This window comes from Anolis sagrei, chromosome 8 (assembly GCF_037176765.1).
Source record: "Anolis sagrei isolate rAnoSag1 chromosome 8, rAnoSag1.mat, whole genome shotgun sequence".
Classification (NCBI taxonomy): Eukaryota; Metazoa; Chordata; class Lepidosauria; order Squamata; family Dactyloidae; genus Anolis; species Anolis sagrei.
In genome coordinates this window covers 11,235,751-11,250,109 of record NC_090028.1, presented here as the reverse complement: position 1 = coordinate 11,250,109, position 14,359 = coordinate 11,235,751, and the positions used below count along the sequence as shown (strand labels likewise).

The 14,359-nt window shown below is 42.6% G+C and overlaps 1 protein-coding gene across 2 annotated transcripts in view; it reads right to left on the bottom strand.

The window, feature by feature from the left end:
- The window catches only part of CMC2 (C-X9-C motif containing 2), a 35,362-nt gene that overhangs the window by 14,381 nt on the left and 6,622 nt on the right, over positions 1–14,359 (bottom strand). Inside the window, exon 2 of one of the 2 annotated variants that reach the window (XM_060788185.2) lies at positions 3,758–3,809. The exons of the other annotated variant lie outside the window; for it this stretch is intronic. Coding sequence (XP_060644168.1) covers positions 3,758–3,794 — 37 coding nt within the window. The 5' untranslated portion in view covers positions 3,795–3,809. The remainder of the gene's footprint in view (positions 1–3,757; positions 3,810–14,359) is intronic. 2 annotated transcript variants of the gene reach the window in all.

The following is a 14,359-nucleotide window of genomic DNA, read 5'->3' as shown; positions in this document are numbered from 1 at the left end:
TATCATAGCACAATATTAATATTATATATTACATTGTACTATAACACTATACTGTAATATTATTAGTAATATTACATTTAATATAAAATATATAATTATAATATCATTTTATTAGTAGTACTAGTATATTGTATTACATTATAATATTATCAATATTACATGTATATACAATATATTATATTATTGTTGCAACTCAGGGTAGCTTTCACCTTGCTCCAGACACCACCACACCAAAGCAGTAAGGTTTGTAGTTTATTGAGAAAAAGGCAAAATCAAAACAAAGTATAAGAAATGCTAAAGTTCCATAGGCAGGACAAAGACTTAAATGCAAAGACAAAGTTCCCAAGATCCAAAGACAAAAATATGAAGCATAATCCTTTAGTAAGGGTTAAACAAGAGTCCATGGAAAACAGTTCAAAACAAGGCCCAAATCCCAGACTCGGGAAGCCGGAAGCATGCTGCTAAAAGCCAAAGTTAATCTATAGAAGTTTGCATGGGAAGAACTACGCTGGACTGACAAGATCGTCTGCAATTAAGGCTCCAAAGAAGCACTCGCTTGGCTAGCAAGCGAGAAGCCAAGGGTGCCAAAGGTCAACACAATGTGTTCATGTCTGCAAAGGGTATTTAGACATGAATGCATTGCGTTGACCTTCGGCACCCTTGGCTTCTCGCTTGCTAGCCAAGCGAGTGCTTCTCTGGAGCCTTAACTGCAGATGATCTTGCCTGCTCATTAATTCATTATCTTCAAGGCTATGTAACCCCTTATCTTGGTCCAGCTGGACCGGATCGCTGTGGGGAGGAAAAGACGTCTCCACCTGGCCGTGTGGGAATTTACTCTCGTTATCAGTCTCACTAACATTCCTTTCCCCTGGGAACTGACTTGCTGTTTCTCCTTCAGCAGCCCCACCGTCAGCCCTGTCTGAAGCATGTACAGAAATCTGTAACCCATCATCCTCATCATCATCCTGTAGGAATTCTGGCTCAGAAGGCCCAGACTCAGAATCAAACTGAGTCACAACAATTATATTATATTATTATTAGAAGCAGAGCTTGGAAGTAAATGATTAAATTGAGTTCCCATTCTACAATAGTTTGGACTTGCGGTGTCCAATTTGTGGCCTTCCAGGCATTTGGGACTCTAATTCCCAGAAGCCCTAGCCAATGGTTAAGAATTCTGGGAGCTGAAGTCCAAAACATTTGGAGGGCCACAAGTTTGACACCAGTGGTTTAGACCAGGAGTCCTCAAACTATGGCCCGGGGGCCGGATACGACCCTCCAAGGTCATTTACCCAGCCCTGACTCAGGGTCATCCTAAGTCTAAAACGACTTGAAAGCACACAACAACAACAACAATCCTATCTCATCAGCCAAAAGCAAGTCCACACTTCCCATTGAAATACTGATTAAGTTTATATTTGTTAAAACTGTTCTTCATTTTAATTATTGTATTGTTTTTAAGTGTTTTTTGCACTACAAATAGGATATGTGCAGTGTGCATAGGAATTTATTCATGTTTTTTTCAAATTATAATCTGGCCCTCCAACGGTTTGAGGGACTGTGACCTGGCCCTCTGTTTAAAAAGTTTGAGGACCCCTGGTTTAGACTATCCAACATCCTAAAATTCAGACAACTTTTACTGTTTATTGTTATCACATTTAGAAATATAGGGATGGGAAAGCTAATTTATTTATTTTATTTCTCGTGTCAGGGCAGCCAGTCAAATATAGTACATTTCTAACAGAACAAAGCAAACAAACAGAGAGAATACAAAACGTGTGAGTTTGGTAGTTGATTAAATGTCCTTTGACCAGTATCTGGCCACTTGGAGTGCCTCTGGTGTTGCTGCAAGAAGGTTCTCCATGTTGCATGTGGCGGGGCTCAGGGTGCATTGCAGCAGGTGGTCTGTAGTTTGCTCTTCTCCGCACTCGCATGTCGTGGATTCCACTTTGTAGCCCCATTTCTGAAGGTTGGCTCTGCATCTCGTGGTGCCAGAGCGCAGTCTGTTCAGCGCCTTCCAAGTCGCCCAGTCCTCTGTGTGCCCAGGGGGGAGTCTCTCATTTGGTATCAGCCATTGGTTGAGGTTCTGGGTTTGAGCCTGCCACTTTTGAACTCTCACTTGCTGAGGTGTTCCAGCGAGTGTCTCTGTAGATCTTAGAAAACTATTTCTAGATTTAAGTCGTTGACGTGCTGGCTGATACCCAAACAGGGGATGAGCTGGAGATTTCTCTGCCTTGATCCTTTCACTATTGGCTGCTACTTCCCGGCGGATGTCAGGTGGTGCGATACCGGCTAGACAGTGTAATTTCTCCAGTGGTGTAGGGCGCAGACATCCCGTGATAATGCGGCATGTCTCATTAAGAGCCACATCCACTGTTTTAGTGTGGTGAGATGTGTTCCACACTGGATATGCATACTCAGCAGCGGAGTAGCACAGCGCAAGGGCAGATGTCTTCACTGTATCTGGTTGTGATCCCCAGGTTGTGCCAGTCAGCTTTCGTATGATATTGTTTCTGGCACCCACTTTTTGTTTGATGTTCAGGCAATGCTTCTTGTAGGTAAGAGCACGATACAGAGTGACTCCGAGGTATTTGGGTGCGCTGCAATGCTCCAGTGGGATTCCTTCCCAGGTGATCTTTAGAGCTCGGGATGCTTCTCTGTTCTTGAGATGAAAGGCACATGTCTGTGTTTTAGATGGGTTGGGGATCAGCTGGTTTTCCCTGTAATAGGCAGTAAGAGCACCTAGAGCTTCGGGAAGCTTCTGTTCTACCAACTCAAAGCTCCTTGCTTGAGCAGTAATGGCATGGTCATCAGCATAGATGAAACTCTCTGTCCCTTCTGGCAGTGGCTGGTCATTTGTGTAGATGTTAAACATGGATGGAGCAAGCACACTCCCCTGAGGCAGGCCGTTCTTCTGTTTCCGCCATCTGCTTCTCTGGCCCTGGAACTCAACAAAAAAGCTCCTGTTTTGTAGCAGGTTTCCTATGAGGCGGGTGAGGTGGTCGTCCTTTGTGATATTGTACATTTTTCTCAGGAGGAGGCGGTGGTTCACAGTATCATAGGCTGCTGACAGGTCTATGAAGACAGCTCCTGTGATCTGCTGCCTTTCAAAGCCACCTTCTATGTGCTGAGTCAGGTTCAACACTTGCGATGTGCAGCTTTTGCCTTTTCTGAAGCCAGCTTGCTGTGGGATCAGACAGGAGTCTATTTTTTCCGTAATTCTATGCAAAATAAGTCTCTCCAGAACTTTGTAGAGGTGGCACAACAGGGAAATTGGTCTGTAGCTTTTTGGGTCATTACGGTCATTACTTTCATTACAGGAAAGCTAATGAATTCCAGGTATTTTGGATTACAATTCCCACCCACCTGTTACCGTGGCTGATATGGAACCAGTTGCCCATAAGATTTAGAGAACAATAGGTTACCTTTTAAAAGTTATATGATGAATTAGGATAAAAGAAACCAAAGTGCAAATTCTCACTCAGTTGCACAAATCACTGAGAGTAGTCACTGTCTCCCATCCCAGTTTACTTTTCCAAAATGAATATAGCCCTATTGCTGTTAAGGAAGATACACCTTTCCACATTGGAGTTTTCCTTCTTTTTAAATGATTATTTACTAAAAAGTTTAGAATACTCATAACTAAAACCATATAAACAGAGCCGGAAATGTTAAGTATGCTTATTATGCAAAAAATAAAAGGAACATAATTAAAATGGAAATAACATTACTCCTAAACACAAACAGGAGGAAAGGATACTACATCCACTCCAAGACATATAGTCATCCGTATTCATGGCTCATCTAATTTTCTTCCAAAAAATGACAGAATTAAAAAAAAACACTTGAATAGCCAATTGTGAACTTGAAATCTATACTTTCGCTATGGTACTTTCGTCAACTACCAATGTTGACGACAATGTTGACGACTATGACACAGTCTAAGCCCTAAATGGTTCTGGCCTTGCTTATCTGTCCAAACATATCTCTCCTTATGAACCATCCAGGAATTTAAGATCTTCTGGAGAGGCTCTGCTCTTTGTCCCGCCTTCTTTACAGGTTCGGTTGGCGGGGTCAAGAGATAGGGCCTTTTCAGTGGTGGCCCCTCGGCTATGGAACGCCCTCCCCAGAGATATTAGATCGGCTCCCACTCTCCCAACATTCTGAAAAAAGTCAAAACCTGGCTTTGCAAACAGGTTTTCTCAAATGCAATGTAGTAAATAATTACTTGACCTCAGAACGGCTGGACAATTGCAATCGGATAAAGATTCTGGAAATTAGATACACAGGATTTATATTGTATGTTTTATTGATTTTATTGTTTACTAGCTTGGGGACCCGGCGCTGCCCGGGTTATTAGAGAAAGTGGGTAATGGCGGTTCTGTATGCCAAATTTGGTCTTTATTGGTCATTGGATAATGGCTGCATTGTTTTCAGGAAGTGAGTGAAGGAACTTGAAGTCCCATCATCCATGGTCCACCCTCCTCCAAACAGCAGCAGGATATAGAGTGGGTCATGGGGGCTCTGTGTGCCAAATTTGGTCTTTATCAGTCATTGGATGAGGGTCGCAGTGGTTTCAGTAAGTGAGTGAAGGTACTTCAAGTCCCATCATCCATCGCCAAATTTTTCCAAACGACACCAGGACATAAAGTGGGTCATGAGAGGTCTATGTGCCAAGTTTGGTCTTGATCAGTCATTGGATGAGGTTCGCAGAGGTCTCAGAATGTGAGTGAAGGTACTGAAAGTCCCATCATCCATGGTCAACCCTCCTCCAAAACTGCAGCAATATGTAGAGTAGGTCATGGGGGCTCTGTGTGCCAAGTTTGGTCTTGATTGGTCATTAGATGAGGGTTGCAGCAGTTTTGGGGAGTGGAGCTACTTGAAGTCCCATCATCCACGTTCCGTCCTCCTCGAAAGTGCACCAGGATGTAGAGTGGGTTATGGGGGCTTTGTGTGCCAATTTGGCCTTGATTGGTCATTGGATGAGGGTCGCAGTGGTTTCAGTAAGTGAGTAAAGATACTGCAAATCCCATCATCCATGGTCCATCCCCCTTAGAACTGCATCAGGATGTAGAGTGAGCCATGAGTACTCTGTGTGCCAAGTTTGGGCCTGGTCTGTGATTTGTAGGGGCTACAATGTTCTGTGGGAAGTGAATCGGGTGAAGGTACTGCAAATCCCATCATTAGTGGCCCATCCTGCCCTGAACTGCACTGGTCCCATCATCTATCGTCCGTCCTTCTTCAAACAGCATCGGGATGTAGAGTGGGTCAAGGTGGCTCTGTGTGCCAAGTTTGGTCTTGATCGGACATTAGTAAGGGTTGCAGCAGTCTTGGGAAGGGAGTGGAGGTACTTGAAGTCCCATCATCCATGGTCTGTCCTCCTTGAAAGTGCACCAGGATGTAGAGTGGGTCATGGGGGCTCTGTGTGCCAAGTTTGGTCTTGATCAGTCATTGGCGAGGGTCTCAGTGGTCTCAGGAAGTGAGTGAAGTGACTGCAAGTCCCATCATCCATAGTCAAATTCTTCCAAACCGCACCAGGATGTAGAGTGGGTCATGCAGGCTCTCTGTGTAAATTGTGGTCCTGATCCATCATTGTAGACAGTTGTATTGGTCTTAGGAAGGGAGTGCAGGTATTGCAAGTCATCCATGGTGCATCCTCCTCCAAACCGCACCAGGATGTAGAGTGCGTCATGGAGACTCAGTGTGCCAAGTTTGGTCGGTAATTGGATGAGGGTTGCAGTGGTCTCAAGAATTGAGCAAAGGTACTGCAAGTCCCATAATCCATGGTCCATCCTCGGCCAAATCACACGACGTAAAGTGGGTCATGAGAGGTCTATGTGCCAAGTTTGGTGCTGGTCAGTCATTGGATGAGGTTAACAGCGGTCTCAGAATGTGAGTGATGGTACTGCAAGTCCCATCATCCATGGTTCACCCTCCTCCAAACTGCAGTAGGATGTCGAGTGGGTCATGGGGGCTCTGTGTGCCAAGTGTGGTCTGTATTGGTAATTGTCTGACTCAGCCCCCTCTGGCCTTTTCCTTTCCTCTCTTTGTCATCTCGGAATCTTGGAATTGAGGCTGGCCAATCAGAGACCATATGCAAATTTCCTTCTCATGTCCCCGTTTCTGCCATGAACTCTTTTCTTCACCAGGGGCTCCTATTGAAGCTGGCCAATCAGAGACCATATGCAAATAGCACCACTGCGGCAGCCAATCAGAATGTTGGAACTTTCAGGCTGGCCAATCAAAACGCTGGCACATACTCCTCCCGTCGGACCGCCACACTTTTGTCTGCCGCATACAAACTTTCACCTTTATTATATACTAGCTTGGGGACCCAGCGTTGCCCGGGTTATTAGAGAAAGTGGGTAATGGCGGTTCTGTATGCCAAGTTTGGTCTTTATTGGTCTTTGGATAATGGCTGCATTATTTTCAGGAAGTGAGTGAAGGTACTTGAAGTCCCATCATCCATGGCCCATCCTCCTACAAACAGCAGCAGGATATAGAGTGGGTCATGGGGGCTCTGTGTGCCAAGTTTGGTCTTTATCAGTCATTAGATGAGGGTGGCAGTGGTGTCAGTAAGTGAGTGAAGGTACTGCAAGTCCCATCATCCAAAGTCCATCCTCTTTCAAACAGCAGCAGAATGTAGAGTGGATCATGGGGGCTCTATGTGGCAGGTTTGGTCTTGATTGGTCATTAGAAGAGGGTTGCAGCAATCTTTGGAAGGGAGTGGAGGTACTTGAAGTCCCATCATCCATGGTCTGTCCTCCTCCAAACTGCACCAGGATGTAGAGTAGGTCATTGGAGCTCCATGTGCCAAGTTTAGTCTTGATTAGTCATTGGTGAGGGTCTCAGTGGTCTCAGGAAGTGAGCAAAGGTACTGCAAGTCCCATCATCCATCTCCAAATTTTTCCAAACAACAGCAGGACGTAACGTGGGTCATGAGAGGTCTATGTGCCAAGTTTGGTGTTGATCCGTCATTGGATGAGGTTTGCAGAGGTCTCAGAATGTGAGTGAAGGTACTGGAAGTTCAATCATCCATGTTCCACCCTTCTCCAAAACTGCAGCAGGATGTAGAGTGGGTCATGGGGGCTCTGTGTGCCAACTTTGGTCTTGATTGGTCATTAGATGAGTTTTGCAGCAGTCTTGGGGAGTGGAGGTACTTGAAGTCCCATCATCCATGGTCTGTCCTCCTCCAAACTGCACCAGGATGTAGGGTGGGTCATTGGAGCTCCATGTGCCAAGTTTAGTCTTGATTAGTCATTGGCGAGGGTCTCAGTGGTCTCAGGAAGTGAGTGAAGTGACTGCAAGTCCCATCATCCATTGTCAAATTCTTCCAAACCGCATCAGGATGTAGAGTGGGTCATGCTGGCTCTCTGTGTAAATTGTGGTCCTGATCCATCATTGTTGGCAGTTGTAATGGTCTTAGGAAGGGAGTGCAGGCATTGCAAGTCCCATCGTCCATGGTGCACCCTCCTTCAAACTGCACCTGGATGTAGAGTGCGTCATGGAGACTCAGTGTGCCAAGTTTGGTCTTTATCGGTAATTGGATGAGCATTGCAGTGGTCTCAGGAATTGTGCAAAAGTACTGCAAGTCCCATAATCCATGGTCTATCCCCAGCCAAACATACACCAGGACGTAAAGTGGGTCATGAGAGGTCTATGTGGCAAGTTTGGTCTTGATCAGACATTGGATGAGGTTAACAGCGGTCTCAGAATGTGAGTGATGGTACTGTAAGTCCCATCATCCAAAGTCGATCCTCCTTCAAACTGCAGCAGGATGCAGAGTGGGTCATGGGGGCTCTGTGTGCCAAGTTTGATCTTGATCAGACATTAGATGAGGGTTGCAGCTGTCTTGGGATATAGATAGATATAGATATAGATATAGATATAGATATAGATATAGATATAGATAGATAGATAGATAGATAGATAGATATAGATATAGATATATAGATATAGATGGATTTTTAAGGCTGTTTATATGCTTTTAACTGTTTATATTATTGTGGCATCGAATTGTGCCGGTTTTGTAAACCGCCCTGAGTCGCCCTAGGGCTGAGAAGGGCGGTATAGAAATATAGTAAATAAATAATCCATTTAAATGTTTGAATCAGATATTTTCTGTACCAATTGATCACAGACCATACTATGAAAGAAACAGACCTTTCCTTCAATAGCCAAATAAAATATGGAGTTTGCACAGGAAACGCAGGATCAAAACATAGGATCATAGAATCATGGAGTTGGAAGAGACTGTGTGCAATCCAGTCCAACCCCCTGCCAAGAAGCAGGAAAATTGTATTCAAATGACTCCTGACAGATGGTCATCCAACCTCTATTTAAAAGCCCCCAAAGAGCCTCCACCGCACTTCTGAGCAGAGAGTTCCACTGCTTAACAGCTCTCAAAGTTAGGAAATTATTACACATGTTCAGGTGGAATCTCCTTTCTTGTAGTTTGAAATCATTGTTCTGTGTCCTAGTCTCCAGGGCACCAGAAAACAAGCCTGCTCCCTCCTCCCTATGACTTCCCCTCACGTCTTGATACATGGCCCTCATTGTGTCTCCTCTCAGCCTTCTCTTCTTCAGGCTAAACATGCCGAGCTCTTTAAGTCGCTCCTCCTAGGGCTTGTTCTCCAGACCCCTGATCATTTTAGTTGCCCTCCTCTGGACACATTCCAGCTTGTCAACATTTCCCTTCAATTGTGGTGCCAGAATCGGACGCAGTGTGTTTCTAGGTGTGGTCTGATCAAGGTAGAAGAGAGAGGTAGCATACTTCCCTGCATCTAGACCCTATTGTCCTCCCAACCCTGCTCTATGCCTGCAAAACATGGACTGTCTACAGACGTCACATGCAACTCCTGGAACAATTCCATCAGCGCTGCCTCCAGAAAATCCTGCCAATCTCTTGGGAAGACAAGCGGACAAATGTCAGCGCGCTGGAAGAAGCAAAGACCACCAGCATTGAAGCGATGGTCCTCTGCCATCAACTCCATTGGACTGGCCACCTTGTCCGGATGCCTGACCACCATATCCCAAAGCAGTTGCTCTACTCTGAACTCAAGAACAGAAAATGGAATGTTGGCAGGCAGGAAAAGAGATTGAAAGATGGGCTCAAAGCCAACTTTAAAAACTCTGGCATAGACACTGAGAACTGGGAAGCCCTAGCCCTTGAGTGCTCCTGCTGGAGGTCAGCTGTGGCCAGCAGTGCTGCAGGATTTGAAGAGGCACGAATGGAGAGTAAAAAAGAGAAACGTGCCCAGAGGAAGGCGCGTCAAGTCAACCCCAACCGGGACCGCCTTCCACCTGGAAAACAATGCCCTCACCGCAGGAGACGATGGAGATCAAGAATAGGGCTCCATAGTCACTTGCGGACCCACCCTGGAGGATTATCCTACTCGGACAATGAGGAGGCAGGGTTGCGAGGACAATAGGGTCTAGATGCAGGGAAGTGGTAAGTAAGTAAGTAAGGATCTAGACCAGGGATCCTCAAACCTTTTAAACAGAGGGCCAGGTCACAGTCCCTCAAACTGTTGGTGGACCGGATTATAATTTGAAAAAAAAACATGAATGAATTCCTATGCACACTGAACATATCTTAGTTGTAGTGCAAAGAACACTTAAAAACAATACAATAATTAAAATGAAGAATAATTTTAACAAATATAAGCTTATTAGTATTTCAATGGGAAGTGTGGGCCTACTTTTGGCTGAGGAGATAGCATTGTTGTTGTTGCTGAGGAGATAGCATTGTTGTTGTTGTATTTTCAAGTTGTTTCAGACTTAGATTAACCCTGAGCAAGGGCCGGGTAAATGACCTTGGAGGGCCATATTTATCCCCCAGGCCCTAGTTTGAGGACCCCTGATCTAGACACTATACTCCTGTCATAAACTCCAAAGGATTATGGTGTTTCCGAGAGAATAGTACATTTTCGAGCAAAACAGAAAGTAGAATCTTTCATGGAAAACCTCACTTGTACTTGCATTATTTATTCTCATTTCCTATTAAGCCTACTAAATTCTAGAAGCATGGAAAAGAGAGTGACAGAAAATAGGTCAGACGACTTAATGGAAAGCCAGTTTTTCTCAAAGGTGATGCTGGCAGTGAAAGAACCAAATTTGCAACCACTTGTTTGTGTATATCTGTTTTAACAATTCAACCCTAGAAAAATCACAACTATTAGAAAATTCTGGAGCTTTCAGAGAATATTAAACTTATTAATTACCTGGAAATGCTGACATATGTGCCTGAAGTTATCTGAATTACTATGAAAATCCCAGGAAAAACTATTTTAATTAATCCAATTTCATCTGTTTAGCTATACATGGTATTTTCTCAGGAGGCAATGGGCTATTAAAAAGAAATCAAAGTTATATATCCAGACCCACAACACTGGGTTTAAGACTTGATCAAAGTGAAAACCATGAGCATTTTTGAATTTACAAAAAACCCCACATCAATAGTAAAGCTGGTAAGAGTTTAGCTTCGAAAATTCCCTAGTGCTTCAACTATATATCTTTAAAGGAACCTTTTAATCACAATTTGTAAAAAAAAAAAAATGCACCGATTCTCACTGTACTTGAAAATAGAAATTAAACAAATAAGACATGGGCATCAATATCTGATTAGGCTATTTCCCTAGGTTTCAACATAAAACTGGCATATATATATCAGAATGCTTAAAAACAGATACAAAGATGTAAATATGATCGTGATAAAATATCGTTATAAATTCCACAGCTGAACACCCCCGTGAAGGATTATATATAATATCACACCACTGGACGCCAGTATAAAGGAATATATCACAGCCACTGACGCGAGGCTGGAGGCTTATTGAAAATGTAGCTGGGCAGGATGGATCTTCCTCAACTTTTTGCCTTTTCCTCAAAATCCTACCCCTGTGCCTCTCGCTTTGGTAGCGAGATGATGATAGATATGTGTATTGGTAGAGTGAACACTGCTTATCTTTTAGCCTTCTTTTGGATTAAAGCTGCCACCAACCCAAGTTACCTTAGGATTTTTAAAATGAGTTTTTGAGGTAAACCTTTCCCACTCCTGCCAACACTGCTCTTCCTCTGGCTCCCAGAATGACTGTTTGATAAGAGGCTTTTCTGTAGTATCAAGATGTTAAAAATGCTGGAATTATCACAAAGGATTAATGAGATTGAGGAACGATAGAGACCTTTTTGAAAGTTAAATAGAAAAAGACTTATTTATAAAAACAGACAACTAACTACTTTTGAGAGGTACAAAAAGCTTGACTTGTTACAAAAGTACTTCCGCTTGATGGTTGCTTGAATAAGTTTCTTCACTTAGTTACAGACAGAGCTAATCAAACAGATCTAGCTGCTAGTAACAAAAAATCCTCACTCTACTTCAGAGAAATCGTAATGAGTTTCTGACTAACCTATCCTAGGTAGTCCCCTGAGTTATTAGCTAACTCTTCCCTAGAGTTCTTCCTGCTAACTAACCCAGCCTAGAGAGCTAATCTCTTGTGCTAACTCCCACAAGAAATCAGGTTGCTGTCTGACCTTTCTCCTGTCAGCTAACAGCACTGTCTAACACAGACACTCTCTCCCTGAAAACCCAGTTTGAAAAACACTTCGTCACCCACCAGCTCCCAGTTCTCAACTCCACAGAAGCTGAAATCTTTTCCCTACTAAGGCTTGGCTCCTCCCATCTGCTCTAGCCAATCCTAGACCTCAAACTCCTCCCATCTGCTATATATCCTCACTCAAGATGGCTGCACTCCCAAAATGGAGGATGGCCATACTGTTATCCAGGTTCCCTTTCCGGTCTACTAGGTAAAATTCACTGCAAAAGACATTCTAATTCAGGCAGATCTTTAGTTTAAAACCTATGTGACAGAAAAGCATTGAGATAGAACTGTGTTTTTTAATTTTTATAGTTATGATTTGTGTTGCCCTGCTGTTTAATTTCCTGCTTTCATCTAAATGCTTTTAAAGTCTTTTGTATAAATAATGTTAAGGCATTGAATTATTGCCTAAGCTGTAAGCCGCCTTGAGTCCTCTTCAGAGTCGAAAAAGGCAAAATATAAATATAGTAAATAAATAAATAAATAAATTTTATAACTGCTCCATCCATTTTTAAATGATGTAATCCACTTTAGATCTGCACAGGAATAAAAATTGGTATAACAAAAAGTAAATCAATATATGATGAAAAAAGTAGTTTATTTATTAGTTGCATATATATCCACCCTTTATTACAGGTAGTATAAAATTAGGCATTTGTTGAGGTTACATAAGGTCATAATTTTAGACTCAGGTTTGAGGCCCCTTCTACACTGTCATATAAAACCCAGATTATCTGCTTTGAACTGGATTATATGGCAGTGTAGACTCAGATAATCCAGTTCAAAGCAGATAATGTGGATTATCTGCTTTGATAATCAGGATTTTATGGCAGTGGAGAAGGGGCCTCAGTTGGAGACTGTAGTTGCTGGTAGGTGTTCAAAGTATCCAAGTGCAGCTAGAAGTGCCCATTTCACAGCCTTCTACCTCTGTTTGAAACTGTTCAAAAAGGGCATTGACAAATAAAAAGAGAACTGCTTGAAGGAGGGAGCAAGAGGAAATCCTAAGGGAATTGTGCAGTTGCCCTGGAAGAAATATTAGCCATCAAGTGGAAAGATAATGTGGTTACTAGAAAAAAAACAGAGCAATTGCTTTGGGAGAGAAGTTGGCTGGGAAAATGCTAAGCAAACACCATTATCATCTAAGCAATTATTTGGAGAAAGCTATTAAGGATAAAACCCCATTTGTTAAGCATATTTAATGTGTTCTGCTGGGTGGTGTGACACTGATGGGCAAATGCCTGGATTTCAATTAAATAATTTATAGGAAAACTCTGGATCTTGTACAGACATCTTTCACTAATGGATAAAAAAAAATTAAGAATCGAGTCAGCAAAAATCATGGGGAGATTTTTTTGTGTGTGTCAGGAGCTACTTAAGAAACTGCAAGTTGCTTCTGGTGTAAGAGAATTGGCCATCTTTAAGAACCTTGCCCAGGGGATGCCCAGATGTTTTACCATCCTGTGGGAGATTTCTCTCATGTTACCGCATGAGAAGCTAGCACTGACAGATGGAAGCTCACCCTGCTCCCCGGATTTGAACTGCGAACCTTCCGGTCAGCAGTCCTGCCGGCACAAAGTTTTAACCTATTGCGCCACTGGGGGCTCCTGTGGGGAGATTAAATCAAACATATAAGGTTTCTTTTGTATTGAATATCATTACCTCTGCATATACATGGGCATTGATCCTTTTTTGTTCACTTGGGGCTAAAGGGCTGAGATGGAGAGATTAAGGTTGATTTCATGCTGCTCCATAATCACTCCATTTCAGCCCTTCTGCCCCAAATGATTCATGTCCTTACCCACTTGCATAGATTGTGATTTGGTCGAACATGACATTATTCACAAGTTGGTCCAACTGGATCATTTTCTCCTAGTTGTTCAATATGGTAAATACATAGGGTCCTCATGCTTTATATTTACCTGCAGCCTTTTAGCAAGACTAAACTACTTGTGAATATTGTACAAATTCCACACTTGGGTTTCAAGAATTTTGGGGCAGCTATTTCCAGTTAGTATGATAATTAGCCATGCTCTCTGGAGCTTCTGGAATTTTATTTATTTACTTGTACCCCATCTTTCTCTACTCCGGAGGGGACTCAAGGCGGCTTTACATATGGACAACAATGACTTTGGACAACAAACAGTTAAAATACACTTCAGTTAAAAATTAAAATTGAATGCACATTAAAACATATAAAACATTGCATTCGCTATTAAAATCATGCCATCCTCAACCATTTGCTTATTTATTTATTTATTTATATATTAAGCGTGCTGCTGCTTCATCAAAAAACTGTTCTCATGATCACAGAATCGAGCTATGGCAGTTTAAGTGGTGTCAAACTGCATTAATTCTACATTGTAGATGCACCCATAATGTTTTAACAGTCTCATAAAGCTGTAAACCAACATAATTTGAGGAGCCAAGTTTGGAATCACTGGAGTGAACCCAAGATGTTGTCCAAAATACACAGAGTTTGTCTATCCCTGAACACATGATGACTTAATGAAATAAAAGGTTAAGCTGCTTTTACAGTTCACTCAAATGTCTAGAAATATATTCCTGCTTCTAATTCTGTTAAAAAAACTACAACAGGCTACTTTCTGCCATGCATAGATGCATCTCCAGCCACAATTATTTTTAAGATGGGAAAATATTGTATATACTCGAGTATAAGCCTAGTTTTTCAGCCCCTTTTTTAGGCTGAAAAAGCCCCCCTCAGCTTATAATCGAGTCAAAGTTATTAATTATTTTACTCTGTAATT